Source organism: Phycomyces blakesleeanus (assembly GCF_001638985.1).
Source record: "Phycomyces blakesleeanus NRRL 1555(-) unplaced genomic scaffold PHYBLscaffold_44, whole genome shotgun sequence".
NCBI lineage: Eukaryota > Fungi > Mucoromycota > Mucoromycetes > Mucorales > Phycomycetaceae > Phycomyces > Phycomyces blakesleeanus.
The window spans coordinates 107,521-127,365 of record NW_017265173.1 but is presented as its reverse complement, the minus strand read 5'-3'; the positions used below and the strand labels follow the sequence as shown (position 1 = coordinate 127,365).

Genomic DNA, 19,845 nt, shown 5'->3' with positions numbered 1-19,845 from the left:
ACTTAATAAAGAAGTAATGTTAAAACTAAATAAGAATACAGAGATAAATAAAGCTAAACCTTTTTACAGTCAAAAAAACTTGTATTATAATTATTTATACTGGTAACCTAAATAGTTGTTATTTTTTTATGTGACTACTTTTCTAGGCAGTGGAATAACCAGGTGCTTTTGCGTCCCACTCTGCATTTTATGCGTAGTCAATGCAAAGCACGAATGCAGACGATGCACTGGAACAATGCACGAAGCATCTTCTTCCATTAATCCCTTGTCCCACAACTGCAGACCTTGATCAGCTAATGGCTGATGACTACTTGAATGGTAGGCGGGAAACCATTTAATGAATGCGAACGTTGACACTCTTTTGACTCCACCGATCTTGATGGTATGAGTAAATAAATACTCTATTTGACCAGGGAATTCAGATACATCGTCATTTGTTCTCTCAAGAAACAATACCCTCACAAAAGACCCGCGCTTCTTCTTTTCACCACTGCAGTACTCTTGCCCCAGCAACGAAATCTTCTTCACCTTTTGAATCCGATTGTTCACAAATACATCCTCACCAATTGGGATTCTCCCTACCACACAGAAGGAAACACTTGTACTCCGGTAAGCCTTGACATAGAATTCAAATATCTACTGATAGTGATCATCCTTCATCATAGTCAAAGGCTGCAACTTGATTGGCAATGTGGTCGGGGGCAAGGCCTCACTTCCGGTGACATTGTACCATGGATTTGTAGCAGCTTGCTGGAACATTGCTAAGCTAAATGGCAACGCAGGAGGGTGGCCAGCATCCAAATTCAAGGGAGAAGAGCTGTCGGAATTTGATTTTACTTGGGCAACCCCCTCAAGGAACTCTATCAGTGGTGATGAAAGATTGGTAGAATACGCTCGAAGAAAGCTACCAATGAATGCTTTCTCCAGGAAGACTCTCATGAAGGTGACCTCAAGACCATTGCGACGGTTCGTCTTGATGTTCTTCAACTTGCCATTGTATCTCTCGAAGTTATACAGCCAGAATGCGTATACCGGACCAAAATTAAGCATTGACTCATGCAAGTGCATATTTGGCGTGATGCTGCTCTCTCCATAAAGAGTCTCACACTCTTTTCCGAATTCTCCAAGGAGCTGGTGTGCACTGTCAATTTCTGAATATGTGACTGAAGGACCAGTCAACTTTCGGCATGCTTTTACAAAGAGAGTCCAGTTTTTGTAGTCGTCTTCAGGCAAAGCGTCTTTTAGTACCACCAACGAATAAATCAGACACCACGATTGCCACTCGTCTGCCTTCATATACGGGAAACCAGATTCGATCTTTGTTGATAAAACGGCATACCCAGGAGGAACAAGAATACCATCGGCAAGACGTTGCATACAGATGAGAACAGCAGTTGGGAGATACCTCAGGTCTTTCCAAACACTGATCATATGCTTTGCTGTCCCAAGAAACAAATTGTGCATGGGATCAACAATCGTGCATCGGATGGGATCAAAGTAGTGTAGGCAATGCAACTCGGAAAAACGGGTGCCATGCTGCTTCTCCAAAACAGCTCTCTCTGCATCAGATTCTGTGCAGAACCACATCTCAGCTTTGGTTGCATTTTCCTCTTTTGTTCAGGAGACCCAGTTCTCATGATCGAATCCAGAATAATTGATCTTACTTGTTCCAGCAACAACAGTGAAATGACGCTTGCATATGTGACAGGCGTTTGTACTTGCAAATCCTGTAAATCCAGCAGTCTTTCTTGCAGCAGGTATGTCGCAAGCAACACACATAAGAGCAGCGTGGATACTAGTACCATTGGGGAACTCTGGAGTTTTCATAGTTATGCCGCCGTATAACTCTACCAGCTCGTCTACCAGAGGTTCCAAGAAGTTGTTCATCTGGTCGATCTTCGCTTCCTTTGGACCAGGCATGACACCGACAAGGATAATGTTTTCCGGCTTCATTCTTTCTTCCCTAGGTAGGTTGTTCATTGACAGGTACAAGGCCCCACTTGCATGTGTACGACCCTCGAACGGTTGAAACCAATCCACATTCAATGTCAACATCAAAGAATGGTTGTGATTCACAAAAGGCTCGTCATCTTCATCAAGGAGCTCAGACCACATTGCACCATCATAGACGTCCAACAAGGTACTGTTTACGGTTTCCCTTGATCTCCATTGAACGATTTGATGCTCGAACCCAGGTTTGGCGAAATGCTGTGCCAATGCATTCTTGAGCGAGTTGTATGGAAAAACCATGAGAGGGACGGCGCGATCAGCTTTGGTGTCAGAGAAAAGAGGATTTCCGCAGTATGTTGGTGGTGTGGTTGTGTATTTTTTGAATGTGCAATTTGGTTGGCGATTGCCTGGTAGGTAAATTGCAAAGCACTTGTTGCAGACGGTGTATTTGACGATGCTTTTTATCATGAAATTGAAGCCGGTCATAGTCTTTAATGCATCAATGGTGAGTGGGAGATCGGTATCCTTATCAAAGGCAACAAGAAGATGGCGGAAGAAGTTCAACATAGCAGTTCCACCTGCTTGAACCAAGTAAAACGCCTGAAAGATAACGCCAAATAGAGCCATGAATTGGCTTGTTTGAGACATTTCATGAATTTTCAAAGAAGCAACTACAAAGGCAAGTATTTCTGTTAATTATTTGTAACACAATTTATGTATATTTCTTTTTTAAATGTATGCATACCGGAAGCAACCATGTCTTCAAAATCTTCAACACTGGCAACCTCAACTTCGCTCTCATCTTCAGACTCATCGCTTGAATCAGGATCGTCATTGTCAGAAGCCAATGATGTTGTCTCGACATCAGACTCTTCGAATTGAAAAATCTCGTCTTCTCTCAAAAAAGGTACACTCTGTACAGTAGTTTCGGCTGATACAATAGAATAATTGTCTTCATCTCTAGTAAAGCCAGACTATTAGCTATCTAAATTATGATTTATTAAAAAGAAATTTTATACTCACAATCAATCGATGTTTCAGATACATCTACCATCTCAACGTCTGTCTCTTCTTCGACAACTTCTGTAGTAACTGATAATTAACAAAAAAAATATTAGATTACAATTTATCCAGTAATGCGCGTACTACTCAAATGTCATTTACCTCGATTTTTTGGGCCAATGTCTAATAACTTATCAGCATTATTATGACGCTTAAAGGTCTGTGCATTTTGCAAAATTCTACCAATTGCATTTTTGGTACATGATGAACATGTACACATAACAGTGTAGGTTTTAGTTGTAGAATTCATAACAGTAAGAATAATATTAATAATAATAAAATAATAAAGAGGTGTATACTATATTTTATTTTCATCTTTTATATGTCTCTTATTTTTGTCATTAATAATGAGTTGATATATCTTGTTCACTATGTCATTGACTACATTGAGCTTACCGTCCCTATTAGTAAGAATTACAAATGGATTTTGATGCAGCGATCTTTTCTTAAAAAAAGTGTGCCTGATTATTAATGGGGCTTCAATTTAATAATTACTGATATAATGGCGTAGTTTTTCTCTTTCGCGTTTTTTTAACATGACATCAATTCTCGCTCATTTTGGCAAGTGGCCTTTTTTGGATTTTCTTTTTCTTGTATTTTTTATGACATCAATTCTTGCTCTTTTTTTCAATTTTTTTTGATATACTTTCTTATTAAAAATAAGTCATATATCATACATTATTATATTCTAATAAAATTCAGTATTTTTTGCGATGCAATAAAAATATTATTGAGTCTAAATTAGGTGCATCTGTAACAACAAGTTTTTCCTTCCAGAAAAATAATTAAATACTACATTTAACATTTAATATTTTATTTTTATTTTTTATTTTTCTGCCAAGTCAATCGAAACATATATTTTTTAAGACAATTGTACGATTTATTGCCTAATTAATAAATATTTGTATTTGTATCTGTGTTTATTTAATATAATCAGAAAAAATTGCGAATTCCCATCTCAAGAAAAAAATATATTGAAAAACGATGGTGTTTGAAATATTTTTCCAAATTTTGCCAAAATTCAAAAAATAAAATTCGACCGAATCCACCCTCCTTTTGTAGTGGAGGTGTTGAGTGGTGGTGGTGAAGGTCGAATGTCAGGAAGTATGTGTTCACTATAGACTGATGCAAGATGGGCACACATAACTGTTGCCACAACTGCTGGGTCATCATAATGCTGAAATGAGTGCTGTGGTTTCCTGCGCCGTTTCAACTACTTTATCTTAGACGTGGCCTTGTTGAAATCCGAGTTCATTGAGTGGCAAAAAGCATGCCAAGACAAATGCTTTGCAGTTTGAACTTGCTGACGAAACTCCTTGTGTGCATGCTGGTGCCGGCTCCACCAATTGATCTTGTCAATGCCACAAGCTCGACGTCATTGCTTGTAACAACCATCTCTATGGTCAGCTGCAGCTTGCAATGCAGGGGTCCAAAACGATTTCCAATGTGAGGGGCGAGAGGGGCGAGAACCAATTGAGCTACTAAGAGAGTCATAAATGAGTGCATTGAAAGAGTTAGTAAGAGTATCAATGGGTGGACATATAGTTGGCGGATTCTGAACAAGGTCTTGTAGTGTGGTGAGAATGGAGGCGGATTTGGTGACAAAGGTGGTGACATATAATGATCTGACATCTTCTTCATAAAGACGTGACAGATTCCAAGTTTGGCGCATAGGTGGAGGTGCTGGTGGTGAGTGTTGCAAGTCATAAGTAAAGGAAAGTGAGAGAAGTCGGTGATCAGAGCCTAAAGATAGTTCGGTTGCAATGTGTAAAGAAGGGTTGGCAAAGTTGGTGTTGGTGATAAAAAGGTCAATGATGCTGCTGATTTCAACTTCGTTACGAAAGGAAATGTATGTGGGTGTGCATAGTGAGAGAACTCCATTGAGGACAGTTAAAGATCGTTCTTCAAGCCATTGCTCTAAAGCTACATCACGAGGGTCAGATGCATAGTCACCAGTTACTGAACTAAGGCGTGCATTAAAATCTCCACATATAATGGTATCATCAGTTAAAGGAATGGCTGAGAGGATATCAAGAGCTTCATGAGTGGGCATAGAGGGTGGTAAGTAAAGGCCTATAAGTCGAAGGGTACCAATCTTGACAGCAAGAGCATAGTTGTTGGGCATAGGTATTTGTGTGACAGCATAAGGACAGGAAGGAGAGACTAACAATGACACCCCCATTGATCCGCAGTAGTTGCCAGCAACAGGAGATCCATAGAGATGAAACTGAGACCATGAGGTTGGAAGACGGGCTGGGGATAAGAGCCATGTTTCAGTTATAAAAAGCATATGAAGAGATTGACAGTGATTGAGCACGTCTGTAATTGCACAAGGTTGAAGTCCATTAGCATTCCATTATCCTATTGAAAGGTCACTCATTCAATGATAGCAGTGAGAGCATCAAGGACACGTTTTTTGTTTGGAGCATCACCAAAGTGCTCAGCTACTGGTCGGACAGTAATTTCCTCAAGTCCAATCCATTCTGACTGGACAAAGAAGTGAGCAACTGGCAGGACCAAGTGAGAACGCAAAAACTTGAGAGCTTGGAGACAGCAGGCATTTTGGAGAACCAAAGCCTGGGTTTCAAGACCAGAGACAGACAAGTTGGCAAACTTGGGATCAGCAACATTTTTAGGATGAAGTGGATCAAAGTTGTTGACAAGAGAGACCTTAGCACTAGCTAATTGGGACTTAAATTCCTCAAGATACTGCACATGAACAAGAATTCCAATAACTCCATGAGCAGGAAAGTTAATATCTAACAGGCGACCAGTGTCAACACCAAGAGTGCGGAGAGAGCGGTGCACTTCACTGTGCATAATACAACGTGAGCGAGGAATATAAACATATTCAAAACCATCAGGACCAGTTTTGTCAGAGAACAGTCTTTGAGAGGCAGCAACCCGGCAGGCAGAAGGAACTTGAGGTGTCTTGGCTGGCAGAATCAAGCTTGTTTTGGTGGCCCAAGTGGAGGCAGCAGTTCCAAGATCTGCAGTTGACTGGGGTGCAGGAAGAGAAGCAGAGCTGGGAACAGGACCAGTCACATTGTTTTGCAACAATTGAGATCGGAGATTGGCATTCTCCTGCCGGACATTAGCTAATTGAGCATGCAATTGGACATTTTTGGCAGCAAGAGATTTTAAATATGTTGTACGTTCGTTAAGTGCATTGAACTGTGACTGCATACTGGTTAAAAACGTCACAAGTTCGGCTGGCAGACTTTGCATGCAATTAGCAGGCAACAATTGCGACATGTTTGGAGATGATCTTGAGATGGCAGCAATCGGCAGAGAAAAAGTGAAAATTGGTGATAAAATGACAGGAATGATAGGAAAAAAATTTTTGACAATGGATGCAGTGGTGGGAAGGGTAGATGCGTCGTGTTTGACAATGGATGCAATGGTTGAAGCAATATTTTGGATGAATTGATGATAGAATTGTATGGATGCAAACTTTAAAAAACCCAAAATTTAAAAAAGTAAAGCTTACGTGAAAGAGAAGTGGGGGGATGTAGCTCAGGTTAAAGATTATATTTTATTAAAGGAGATAATGCTGGCAATCTATAGATCATATAGCCTCTAAAGTACAAAAAGAAGATATAAAAAAGTCCCAAGAGATCACAAAAGACAAAAAAAAGAGAGGGGAAAGAGAAGATCAAATCATACTAGCTTCAATGACTGAATCTGCTCTCCACTTTGCAGCTGTGAAAATAGTTGTAACAGTGAAAGGGAGGAGACAGAATTGCAGAACAAAGAACTTTTCAGACAGCAAAGGACAAAAGAGAAAGAAGAGAGATAAAGGGAGTAAAGAACAATGAAAAGTGAAGAGCTATGAAAGAAAAGAAAAAGTGTAAATTATATCCAAAGAGCACCGTGTTCAGTCTCATGTGAATAGTCACCATCAGGATTACATATAACATCTATGTGCCAGAGAATAGTCAGCAGTGGTATCCAGTAAGCAGGTCACAGTTCTTGAGATGACAAAGGCAAGGATGTGATAGCAAAATCAATTCTGTGTATCTGATCTTGGTCAGGTTGAGGCAACTGTTCAAATAGTGCCACAGGAACAAGTGGGCAATCCAACAAATGGCGGCGTGAGGTGTGATCTGATCCACAAGGACATTCCTTTGGTTTGCCTGGTAATCACCCCATTCTCCAACAAATCAAACTGTCACGTTCCATACGTGAGGCTGGCAAAAACAAGATTGGATCAACTCCAAGAACTGGGCGGCATGCTTGAATGAGAACTTGCGTATTGGACTGGAGAAAGATTGCAAATCCAGCTTCTCTAATGCTTTCAAAATGATTTTTTACAGCACTAGGGCTTCGAAGTTTGAGTGTTGGAGGGAGATTGGACAGAAGATGGGTTTTTCCCAAAGAGACAAGTGAAGAATAGATGGTATGATGACGGTGCAAAAGAGACAGGAGGCACTGGGCTGGCAAAAAGCGTGATCTTATACAGAACTTGGCCATAAGAGCATTGGCATGAAACTTCATACTTGGCAGATTGCAGATGTGCTTCAACACGGGGATGTAGCTTAGGTTAAAGATTATTTTTATTAAGGAGATATTGCTGGCGATCTATAGATCATATAGCCTCCCAAGTACAAAAGAAAAAGATAAAAAAAAGTCCAAAAGGATCACAAAAAACAAAAAAAAATGACTAGAAGAAGAGAAATAAACAATACTAAGCTAAAAGACTGAACCTGCTCTCCACTTTGCAGCTGTGTAAAAAGTTGTAACAGTGAAAGGGAGGAGACAGAATTGCAGATCTAGAAACATTTCATGAATGAGAAGACAAAAATAAGAAGAAAAGAAGTAAAAGAAAACAGATATTAAGTTATTAGAGCTAGTGCCAGAGAGAACCATGATCGGTTTCATGTGTGTAGTTGCCATTAGGATTGCATAGCATGTCAATATGCCATAGTATTGTAAGAAGAGCTTTCCAATATAGAGGGCTTGGATGTGTAGACGAGATTGGTAGTGCTGATATAACAAAGTCAATGATGTTGTCTTCATCTGTGGGTGGTGCTGGAAGTTGAGAGAACAGCTGAGATGGGATTGTGATGCAGAATTGGAGATGGCGTCTTGAAGTATGATCAAAGCCACATGCATACTCCTTTGGCTTACCAGGCAACCAGCCCATTCTCCAACGTACTAGACGGCCACGTTCTATGCGTGTAGCAAGAAGAAACAATACAGGATCAACTTCAAGAAGAGGGCGGCAAACTTGGATGAGAATCTTAGTGTTGGTGAGACGAAAGTGAGCAAACTTTTCTTGTCTAAAAGACTCAAAGTGCTTGGATAGTTTTATGCGGCTGGAGCAATTAAGATCAGGGGGAATGCTGGCAAAAAGAGGGTTTGTGTGAAGAGTGGATAGTGTTGATGCTTAGAGATGATGAGAATGGAGCAGAGAGAGAAGACAACCAGAAGGAAGAGTGTGTGCCTGAAGACAAAATTTTGTTTTGAGAATGTCAACGCGAAAAGCCATACTGGGCAGGTTGCAGATATGTTTCAAGACTGCAGTAGATGAAGTTGCATGGCCACCAACAATCATTCGCAAGCATTTATCTTGAATTTTCTCTAGAAGTAAAACATCTTTTTGCAAAAGACATGTGATTGCAAGACCATACTCGAATTTTGGTCGTATAAAGGTTTTGAACAGACGTGAACTTAAGAGCAAACTGAAACCAGATCTACATGCACCAACAGCAGTAAGAGTTGCCATAGCAGCCAATGCTCCAGAACGACGATGAGTGACAACAGACGGTCCAAAGATGCCTTTGTTACAGAAAGGTATACCCAAGTATATAAACTCATTTACTGCAGGAAGCAACTCGCCATACAGAGAGATAGTAGAACGTGGTAAAGATCGTGAAGGAGGATAGAGTACAGCACATTTTGAAGGACTCCAACGGTAGCCAAGCTGGAAGGAGTGTTGGGCAGCAAGATCAAGCATACTCTGAACATCAGTGGCAGAGCCAAAGATGGCAACATCATCAGCAAAAAGAAGACTGTTAATGGCAGTAGGCAAGTGAATGTGTTGAAAGTCATTTGCATCTGATGGGGCAAGAAGAGAATTGTAAGCATCCAATGAGGAAGGAGAGGTTGATGGAATATGTGTTGAGGTGAGTGGTGATGCAACTGTGCGGAGTATTGGTGGCAGGGAGTTGATATAGATTGAATACAAATGTGGACTGAGAACGGAACCTTGAAGGACACCTGTGGTGGGAGAAAAAGAATGAGAAGAGAAGTTGCCAAGAAGAACAGATATAGAGACATTATCAAACATATTGACAAGAAGTCCAAGTAAAGCTGGTGGTGTGTGACGTCTAGCAAGAGCATCCCAAATGACTCGTCGGTCTACTGTATCATAAGCTGCCTTTATGTCTAAGAATGCAACAACAGGATAATGGTGATGGCGGTGGAAGTGTGCTTTCATGAGGTCATGCAGACAGAGAGCTTGGTCCATGGCACCACGTCTAGGACGGAAACCACCCTGAGCAACATCCAGAGGAGGGGAAAACTTGTGAAGCACTGGAGAAATACACATTTCCATCAGTTTCCGCACAACAGAAGTTAGTGAAATAGGTCGATAGTTAGCAGCAATTGATGGATCTCCCTTTTTGTAAATGGGAAAAACTTGAGCCTGACGCCAAATAACAGGTACATATGACCATTGCCAACAGATGGTGAACAAGAGTGAGAGTAGTGGAGCAATTTGTGGTCGAATTACTTTCAACATTTCTGCTCTGATGTGATCTGGGCCTGGTGCCTTGCGGTTAGGCATAAATTGCATGCATCCCTCTACCACTGAAGAAACAAATGGCGAGTTGGCAGAGGCAAAAGGCAGACTAGTACTGTGAAGAGGAGGAGGAGGACGCTGATCTGGGAGGATACTGCCACTGTATACAGATGCAAGATGCTCACACATAATTGTTGCTGCTGTTGCTGGTCCATCACTATGTTGAAACATGTGCTGAGGCTGCCGTCGGCGTTTGAGTAGCTTGATCTTTGATGTTGCTTTGGAAAAGTCTTGTTCCATTGATTTGCAGAAAGCATGCCATGATTGGCGCTTAGATGATTGCACTTGATGTTGGAATTCTGCCTGCGCTTTGAGATGCTTATCCCACCAATGAATTCTGTCTATACCACATGCACGGCGCCATTTCTTGTAGCAGAAATTGCGGTGCTCTGCAGCTGCTTGAAGTACTGGATTCCAGAATTTTTTCCAGTGGGAAGGACGGGGAGGACGGTTGCCAATTGAGCTACTTAAAGAATTATAAATGAGTGAGTTGAATTCATCAGTTAGTGCATCAATTGGTGGACGTGAGGAAGGAGGGTGTTCGAAGGTCGATTGCAAAGTGGATTTGAGGTTGGTGGAATTAGTGACAAATGTGTGGGCATATAGTTTGAGAACATCAGGTTCTTGAAGACGTGAGAGGTTCCATGTTTTGCGAGATGGTGGTGGTGCATGTGATGTTGGATTGATGGCATATGTAAATGAAAGTGAAAGCAGACGGTGGTCAGAGTTGAGTGAGAGGTCGGTATGAATGTTGAGAGTGGCATTGGTGAGGGACATATTAGTGATAAACAGATCAATGATACTGCTTATCTCCACATTTTGGCGGAATGAAATGAATGTAGGTATGCATGGTGAGAGCTGGCCATTGACAACAGTAAGAGCACGTTCTTCTAACCATTGACAAAGAGCAAGACCTCGAGTGTTAGTAGCATAGTCACCAGTAAGTGAACCCAAACGTGAATTAAAATCGCCGCAGATAATAGTGTCATTGGTCAAAGGAATGGATGAGAGAACTGCAAGAGCATCATGGGTGGACATAGAGGGCGGTAAGTACAGGCATACAATTCTGAGGGAACCAATCTTGATGGCTAAAGCATAATTAGATGACATAGGAATCTGAGTGACAGGATAAGGACAAGATGGAGAAATAAGAACAGAAACACCCATAGAACCTCTGTAGCTGCCAGCTACAGGTGAACCATAAAGATGAATCTGGGACCAAGAAGTGGGGAGACGAGATGGGGGAAGAAGCCATGTTTCAGTGATAAAAAGCATATGTAGAGAGTGACAGTGTTGAAGAACATCATAAATTGCACGAGGCTGCAGACCATTAGCATTCCAAAGTCCTAATGAGATTTCACTCATTCAGACATTGCAACAGAGGTACGACGAGATGGTGATTGGAAATCATGAATACCAGCACCAGGACCAGAAACAGAATGGACAGGAATATCTTCCTTAGAGATCCAGCCTTGATCACAAAAGAAATGACCAACAGGAACAGCAACATGAGGACGAAGGTACTTGAGAGCCTTCATACAACGATCAGAATGAAGTTCAGCAGCAACTTCTTCTAGCTCTGAATCAGAAAGAGACTTATATTTGGGATCTGCAATGTTTTTGGGATCCAAAGGGTCAAACGCATCTAAGATCTCAATGGCAACTGTGGTCAGAGTGGTCTGGAATTTCTCAGCATACTGGTTGTGAACTAGGATGCCAACTACATCCTTGGCAGGAAAATTGATATCCAAGATGCGGCCAGTATCAACACCAAGTGTTTTCAAAGAGTTGCGCACTTCTCTATGTGTGAGACGACGTGAACGTGGGATATACACATATTGATATCCTTTGGGACCAGTGGGAATGGCAAACATTCTAGCAGAAGCAGCAACCTGGCGAACAGAAGGAGGTCTTGGAGTCTTGCAAACAGAAAGAGCAGTAGGAACAACAACAGAGTTGTGAGCAGCAGCAGCAGTTGTAGCCCATGTAGAAGCCTCAGTGCCAGGCTCCTTGGGTGTGGTTGGTGCAGATGATGTTGATGCATTTGTTGTAATTTGGCAATTGCCCTGAGATGCTAATTGAGATCTGAGATCAGCAATTAGCTTTTCCGCATTAACTAATTGAGCAGTTAATCTAGCATTAGTTGCAGCAAGAGATTCAAGTTCATTGGTACGTTGTTGTAGTGACATGAATTGGGCCTGCATGTTCCCCAGAAATGAGGCGAGATCGGGTGACATTCCCTGCATGACAGAGGATGGCAGCAATGTTGACATTTGAGATCGCAAAAATGAAGAGTTGTCGGAATCGGCTGAAATTTTTTCTGCTGATAGATAAGGCAACAGTGGTAATGGATGCAATGTTTTTGACAATGGATGTAACGTTTTGAACAAGATGTAGGACAGATTGATGAAGCTTTTGTATGGATGCAACCAATTTTTTTGTTATGTCTTGTGTAACAGTAGCTTACGTGAAAGAGAGATGGGGGATGTAGCTCAAATGGTAGAGCGCTCGCTTAGCATGCGAGAGGCACTGGGATCGACGCCCAGCTTCTCCAAATATATATTTTTGATAATATTATATTATGTTTTTAGTTTGATTTTGTTGTACTTAATTTTTGTGATACAAGTTCTAGTGACTTGTTATTATGTCAGAGTTGACATCGGTGACCAAAATCGGAAGTTACAAGCAACTAGTAATGGTTGCCTTTTAGGGTAAAAGATCTTGACTTCACTCACACTGGAAAAACCGCTCTGATTAACAATGTGGCCAGGTTGGTAAACACATGTGTAGAAATAGTGATTTTTTTCAACTCAGTGTGTTTTTTGAAGTTCAGATCAAAGATGTAGTTTTAGTTGGTTTCATTGGCTAACAGAATTTTAGAATATCAGTCTTACTACGGCAGAGAAAATAGTAACATGTTACCACTTTGGTAACATAACTGCCATTTTTTACTTAATAAAAAATGGCAGTTATGACTCTGTATAAGGCCAAAACAGGCACTGTTACCATTTTTTACATAGTAAAAAATAGCAGTTATTTATTATGTAAAAAGCCAAAACAGGATTGTTACTATTTTTCAAAAAAAATCAAGCATCCTTCCTTTCCTCTATTACATTCTTTCTTTTGTTCTATTGCTTTCAATTCTAGCACAACCTCTTGTTTTTCCTTTGCAGCTTTAACAGAATGGTCTGTTTTTTATTATACAATATTGAATCGGGTTTAATTGAATTGAATCTTTATTTCAATGCATGTTTTATTAAATGAAAATGATAATAATAATAGTAATAATGAAAAAACAATTCCATTGGCCACTCGCAATAAAAAATGGTTCTGTTTAGCTACTGCAAAACGTATGCAGTAAAACACTACTATTCAAATTGTATTTCATATACTTTGGGTATTCTAATATATCTTAGATAGCACTTATTATTTTTTACCAATTTCTACAAATATACTAATATTAGAGAAAAAACTTAAAATAAATAAATAGATGTAATATTATTATAATGCTTACCTTTATATAATATGCTTACTTGTTCAGTAAAATAAGCATTTACTCTAAGAATATATATATATATTAAAGAATGTATTAATATTTAAGATCTATATATAAGAAAAGCAATAAAACATAAGCACTATAGAAAGTCGTTATCATAGAAGAAGAAAAACTTGAGCAAAGATTCAAGTCATATAACATGAAGCTAATTCAAATCTGATTCATACAACCGGAATGAGCATCTTGTTAGAAAGCTCAACGTGTTTATTCTACTCAATATACTTACATATAATAGAACGACTCCCAAGTATAATATATCAGTACAAAAATATTACTATTAATTTTTTTCTCAAAAAAAAGGCTATATACTATTTATATTTGAATATAGCGGAATTGTAGATGCTGTACATTAGCTTCAAATTCTTGTAATCACAATATTAGCAATCATATGAAAGAGGTCGATAAATTTTTTATATGAAAGAAAAAAGGAATAAAAAACATGAAAAGAAAAATGACAAGATAAGAAAAAAAATACACTAAAGACAGACTAAAAAAATCAAACTCAGCCAATCACAGCAGACAAACTACGATCTTCGGCTTCTCTTACAAGCAGGCTCGACACTTGCTGTGGGTAGAGGAGACCTACATAAAAGAGTAAGAAGTTTATATTAGTTTTGTATTAACAGCGCATGAGAAAAAGCAACAATGGTAACTTACAGCACATCTGCCATTATGGGTGACTCAACATCACCAGCTTCTGACATATCAGGAGAAGAAAGTGAAGAATCACTTATGTCTTGCTGTGTCTATAGCATAATAAAAGGAAACGATGTTAATTAAAGTTTACAATATATAGATTTGTTAATTGATAAACTTACTTTGTTCTTCTCTGCCATTCTTCTCTTGTGCATCTGGTTGTCGCTCTTGAAGCTTTCCCGAAGAAGGCTTCTTGCACACCACATTCTTTTACATTGGTGGATGTGCAATCCACCATTCTTCGCCAACCTCTTCAAATGCATCATATAGTATTCCCTGCTTTTCTCTGGGATATTCTTCCATTCTTTTGAGGCCGCAGGATAGTCTTTGTCAATGATATCATGCTTTACCGTACGGCCTAATGTTTTGAGATGCAGTCTTTTTACTGTCAAATCATGGTCTGAAAGAGGGACTAATGGGGGCAAAGGCTGCCCTTGTGGAACTTCTTTGCAGTGCGCCTTCCAGTCCTGCTCGTGAAGAATCTGAAGCAACAGATTGTATTTTTGTGCTTCGTTTTTTCCTTTGAACTCGCCGCCAGTATTGATTACTCACTTACCGAGCTGATCAGGGTACTCTGTGAGCTAGGCTCTTTTCACAGACTCGGCAATGCGCTCAAGAGCTACAAAAAATGTATGACAATATTAATAAAGTAAATAAACATCTAAGCACAGAATATATATGACTTACAACTCTGCTCAATAATGCTTTGTTGCATTGTAGTTAGATCTTCCGCACTGACTGCTGGCGCAAATTGATTGCTGAATTGCCTTTGAAGCTCGCGCAATGCTTGCTTGATTTCAGCAAGATCAACCTCAATCTTTTGAATTGAGTTGAGGAGAGTTGTGTTAATATCGGACATGTTTAAGTTTTTTTTTAGCTATAAGCAGTGAGTTGAAAAGAAAAGATGATAGTTTAGACAAGTAGAATAAGAGCGATTTGAGTTTGAGAAAGGCAACGATTTATTACAAGCAATTGATAGCTATTTATATGAAAAAGATACAGACAGATGTATAAACAAAACATATAAAAGAAGGGATGCTTATGCACTTGTATGCACCTGTCTGCACCTGTCTGCAGTAGCTCATGTGAACATGATACAGTCTTTTTGTGTTGACACAACAAAACTGTAAGAAATATAAAGATAAAATGAATTAGACTTTAAATCAATATTATATGTATAAATGTTTATACTTTGCACCATCTACATATTAAACGTTTTAAAGTATATGATATAATAATATAACTCTATACATATTGCAGATATAGCGTGAAATTTGGTTAAAGTTCTCGATGACAAAACCCTGTACCAGTTAAAATTATAACTTTAAATATACTCTACAGTAGCTATATAACATCTGAACATCATATAGTTAATTAGCCCCTTTTTATCAACATTAAAGTAAATGTTATGATACTCAAGTTCATATCATACTTATTATCATTAGCGACTAAAATGCGTTTTGATTGATGCTGTCATCAAAGGTAAAAATAATTTTAACTGTCATTACTATTATTTACCAAGGGGCATTTTTGACTGAAACCGTACATTTTTGAAAAAGGTGTGCTTTAACTCACATCGGCACTTTCAATTAACACCCCTTTCAATCAGTAGTGCTTATCTTGATGATGTCAGTAAAAGAGTATCAGACTATAGCCCTCATTATCTATATCTATTTCTTTAAGTTTTATACATAAACAAGAAAATAATGCTATTAGCTAAATATATATTCACTATCTCAAAAATACTATTAGTACAACACAGATAATATAAATATGTCTTTTCTACCAATGTGTTTAGACAGTACTACTTTTTTTAACTGTTAATTATTAGAAGGCTGTTTTTCTTTGCCGTTGGTATTAGAGAGTAATTGATAATTTATTTAAAAAAAAACATAAATTATTTGGTCATTAATTATCCTAAATATATATATACCTCTTTATAAAGCCCAAAGAATATCTAATCGCTCAAAAGTAAAGAGTACGTGTCTGTTTCACTGGTGCTCTTTTAATGGTACCCCCTTGTCAACCAAGAAGTATTTTAACTTACATCATAATTATTAATGAAGAAGAATCTTTCCAACCACGGGAATTATTTACTGACAGGTGTTTCACCTAGCATTGACATTACTGTAATCATTGCTATATCATCACTATGAGAGAGAAAAAGAAAAAGAGCCGCAAGCATTTTGGTTAAAAAATAAAGAGTATATAAAGATGTCTTTTACATTTAATGAATAGCACCAAAATCCTCTTCGCAGCTTTATTTTATATATTACATATGTACCAACCCAACCAATATGTCTTCTTCCAATGCCAGCCATCAGAGAGATAGAATATCTACACAGCAATACCAATGTGATCAATGTGTCTTGTTTTTTGATAACTACCAGAAGCTGCAAAACCACAAGAGAATTCACAGAGGAGATTCAGCAACAATGACTGAAATTGACCAGTCTATTCTGGATGATGTTGACATGTACCATGACGAAAATGATACTAGTAATGAAGATGAATCTGTTAGCAATTCAGGTAATGAAAAGAGCTGTAATTGTATTATTTATTTTCCAATTACTAAATAATGTATTACAAAATATACTATGGAGTCTATGGAGCTTGATAATACTATTTCATATAAGTGCGCATGTAATTTTGAGGACAGTGAGGGTGAAGCTCACATTTACAACAGCAGCCAAATCAGTACAAATACTTTTACCAAGGCCGAGTTAATGAGTATTCATCTGTCTCAATTGATGCTACAGCATAGAATTGCTAGAGCAGCATATAGAGACATTGTTCAATTTATAAACACTGTCATCCGAGACCATGACAATATAATGATGGGTAAAATATTATATTTTCTGTTACCTTGTACTTTAATTCCAGATCACTAACATGTAGTGATATCGTTTTTTTTAGAACCTGGGGCTAAGATCAGTCATGGCGAAACTGTTGATGCTTTGCTCAAGTCAAAGTCAAGTGTCAAGAGCCATGAGTATGATGTCTGCTCTAGTGGTTGTTGATTGTATGGCATTAATGACGACCAGGAATCTTGTGTTGACTGCGGCAAACCGCAATACAAGACTGATCCCAATCAAAGTCAGACACCAGCCGCCAGTATGAAACTTATGTCAGTTGGGGATATGCTTTCTCAAATGTTGGCAGATCCAGCCACAAGAGAGCTCCTCTGTTACAGAGCAAACCGGGAATCTGTAGCTGGTCAGCTAACTGACATTTTTGATGGTGACAATTACAAGCAGTTGGTACAGCAGGGCCTGTTCTCCAATCCCGATGATATTGCCATTGGGCTTTATACCGATGGGTTTGTCAATCAAAAGAAAGGCAAAAACTCATATACCATCATCCATTGCATAATATTCAGCCTAGACCCATCCATCAGGTAATTAATTAATTTATTACTATTTATTATTATTATTACATTTTTTTAAAAAAAAATTACTAATAAAATACTTAGATATACCAACAAATACCTTTTGCAACTGGCAATCTTGCCTGGCCCCAAGAAGCCAACTCATTTGGACTCCTTTCTTATATCCATCATCAATGAATTGCAAGATCTTGAGGCACATGGCTTGGTTGTCAAGCACAATGGAGTGGAGCTTTGCAGATCCAAGGTCTATCTTCTGCTTGCTTCTGGCAATATTCCAGCTGTAGCTGATATGGCCCACATTGGTTCCCATACAAGCTTATTTGGTTGCCGTTTTTGTGAGACCAAAGGCAAATGCCCTACTAACAGACAGAATGGCATGTACTTTGATGACATTTCCGCCCGGTTAAGACCTTTGGAAGACTTCAAAGTAGGCAACTCTGTAAGTATACAAATGTTTAATTAGCCATCTTTTTTTCATACTAAATAACTGCTTGTAATAGTCGAAGAACATATACCAGCCAAGCATATATACCCAACTCTCAACCTTCTCTGGATCATCATTTTTTGCATTAGATGAACTTCATTTAATTGCAAGAGGGATTGGAAAGCTTGTGTATGACCTGATTACCGTCACCCTCACAAAGGAAACCAAATTTTATTATACCCATCCAGACAATACCCTCAATACCACCGAATACCCTTTTCATATACCAAGAGCAGACCTTGTAACAATTGGAAACTGTATCACCAGCTCACAAAAATATATACCCACCTCATTTCAAGGCAGTTTCGACAACATATTTGCCAAGATCGATGGTACTCACGCTGTGGACTGGCTTGACTTTCTCTTATATCTTGTCCCCACTTTGGTCGTGCCTTATTTACCAAATAGGGCTGTCAAAACAGCTCTATTATCTCTTGTGAAAGGTTGTGCACTTGCCTTGCAATGGACGTTGACATCAGAATTGCTTGATGAGATGGAGTCGTAAGTTATTATATGTCTCATATATTATCATTACAAATAGCTGATTGTTACCATTTTTTAAATATTAATAATAGATACTTCAAGCACTGGCACTCGTTTTTATACCAACAAGTCCAGAATAATACTCTGTCTTGTAGTGTTTTCTGACCAGTGCAACATTACCTGGTCCATATACCCTATATCATCAAGCAGCAGGGCCCCCTGCGATGCTACTTCACTCGCTCAATGGAGAGAGTAATTGGTGTCTTCTTGAAATTGATAAAGTCCAAATCAAAGGGTGGCCGAAACGCCAGTTTTCTCGTTGAGCAATTTGCGATTCACAATTATACCAGCATGGCAATCAGCATCTGTGATGAAATCAACCTCATTTGGCTAAAGCTATATGGAAGAGAGAGCTACATGGACCTTCCTAATGATCCTAGTGGTGCGCAGTTGTGGGAGCTGTTTCATCAGTTTGTTAATTTGAACGATGATTTGGTGGAAGGTGTAGGCGGCCCTAGTGTGAAGGAAGCTTTATTGAAATACTACTGGAGAACAACAGGCTTGACTGGCCACAAGTTTGGTGACTCTGTTGTTGTTGTAGCTGCACGTCTGTGGATGGACTTGACTGTATATTCCTCATGCATGTACCGAAGAAAGAAAAACGAGACCAGTCGTGGCAACCATTACGTGATGTTTACTTGCCCCTATAGAAAGTAAGTATAATATTTTTTGATATACAATCAAAAGTTGCTTACATTCTATTTATTTATTTATTTTAGCAACCGTAATGTAATTGTTCACAGCTGGCTCATCAGTACAGTACAGTTCTACTTTCAGCATGTAGATTTCTATGGCTTCCCACACTTTCTTGCTTTTGTGGAGGTCATGAAGGAACATGACGCAGATGGCCATGACTCATCAGTACCTATTGTCAAACAACAGTCACAAAGCACCCATACACTAGGCCACCAAACGCAACCGACTTATGCAGTTATAAGTGTAAATGACATTTGTCATCAAGTTGGTCTGGTCCAATACCCACCAAATGGAAACCAGTTTTATGTAATCGTGCCCTATTATATCTTTAACAATAACATGCGCATTACTAAAGGCAATCTTTCCATTCTGTAATTCTTTTTATTTTTATCTTATTTTTCTATATGCTCTATATCCTTATATCTTTTATATTTTTTATATCATTCTTGTATCTTATATTCTTTTTTTAATTTTCTCTATTTCTTATGTTTTTTTTAATCTCTATATGCCCCGTCTTTCTTTTCTTCTTTATATATTCCAGTTTTTTTTCTATTCTCTATACACCTTATGCTTTTCTCTTCATTTCCTATATGCTCTATATGCCATTACGCGATTTAAATAAAATCAAATTGTCAATTCATCAAGATAAAAAGAATATCTAAAAA

General features: G+C 38.7%; 5 protein-coding genes and 1 non-coding gene across 6 annotated transcripts; 2 read left to right on the top strand and 4 right to left on the bottom strand.

Moving 5' to 3' along the window:
• Window positions 1-126: 126 nt before the first annotated feature.
• Window positions 127-3,262, bottom strand: PHYBLDRAFT_176081 (hypothetical protein; the record flags this gene model as incomplete). Its single annotated transcript, XM_018437648.1, has 6 exons — window positions 127-578; window positions 714-1,608; window positions 2,176-2,639; window positions 2,696-2,908; window positions 2,974-3,042; window positions 3,115-3,262. 6 exons carry the CDS (start codon window positions 3,260-3,262, stop codon window positions 127-129), a joined length of 2,241 nt encoding a protein of 746 aa, XP_018283527.1.
• A 1,125-nt stretch (window positions 3,263-4,387) lies between these two features.
• Window positions 4,388-5,302, bottom strand: PHYBLDRAFT_153386 (hypothetical protein; the record flags this gene model as incomplete). Its single annotated transcript, XM_018433134.1, has 1 exon — window positions 4,388-5,302. One exon carries the CDS (start codon window positions 5,300-5,302, stop codon window positions 4,388-4,390), a length of 915 nt encoding a protein of 304 aa, XP_018283526.1.
• An 86-nt stretch (window positions 5,303-5,388) lies between these two features.
• PHYBLDRAFT_153385 (hypothetical protein) lies at window positions 5,389-6,267 on the bottom strand (the record flags this gene model as incomplete). Its single annotated transcript, XM_018433133.1, has 1 exon — window positions 5,389-6,267. The coding sequence occupies one exon, from the start codon at window positions 6,265-6,267 to the stop codon at window positions 5,389-5,391; it is 879 nt and encodes a 292-aa protein (XP_018283525.1).
• A 708-nt stretch (window positions 6,268-6,975) lies between these two features.
• PHYBLDRAFT_153384 (hypothetical protein) lies at window positions 6,976-7,509 on the bottom strand (the record flags this gene model as incomplete). The annotated part of the gene is made up of 2 exons (XM_018433132.1): window positions 6,976-7,118; window positions 7,182-7,509. 2 exons carry the CDS (start codon window positions 7,507-7,509, stop codon window positions 6,976-6,978), a joined length of 471 nt encoding a protein of 156 aa, XP_018283524.1.
• A 4,789-nt stretch (window positions 7,510-12,298) lies between these two features.
• PHYBLDRAFT_t300 lies at window positions 12,299-12,371 on the top strand. Its single transcript has one exon. It is a non-coding gene; the product is annotated as a tRNA-Ala (tRNA).
• Window positions 12,372-16,366: 3,995 nt separating this feature from the next.
• Window positions 16,367-19,555, top strand: PHYBLDRAFT_176078 (C2H2-type zinc finger transcription factor; the record flags this gene model as incomplete). The annotated part of the gene is made up of 9 exons (XM_018437647.1): window positions 16,367-16,585; window positions 16,673-16,910; window positions 16,986-17,068; window positions 17,114-17,466; window positions 17,824-17,896; window positions 17,958-18,442; window positions 18,517-18,553; window positions 18,632-19,137; window positions 19,204-19,555. The coding sequence occupies 9 exons, from the start codon at window positions 16,367-16,369 to the stop codon at window positions 19,553-19,555; spliced, it is 2,346 nt and encodes a 781-aa protein (XP_018283523.1).
• Between the last annotated feature and the right edge of the window lie 290 nt (window positions 19,556-19,845).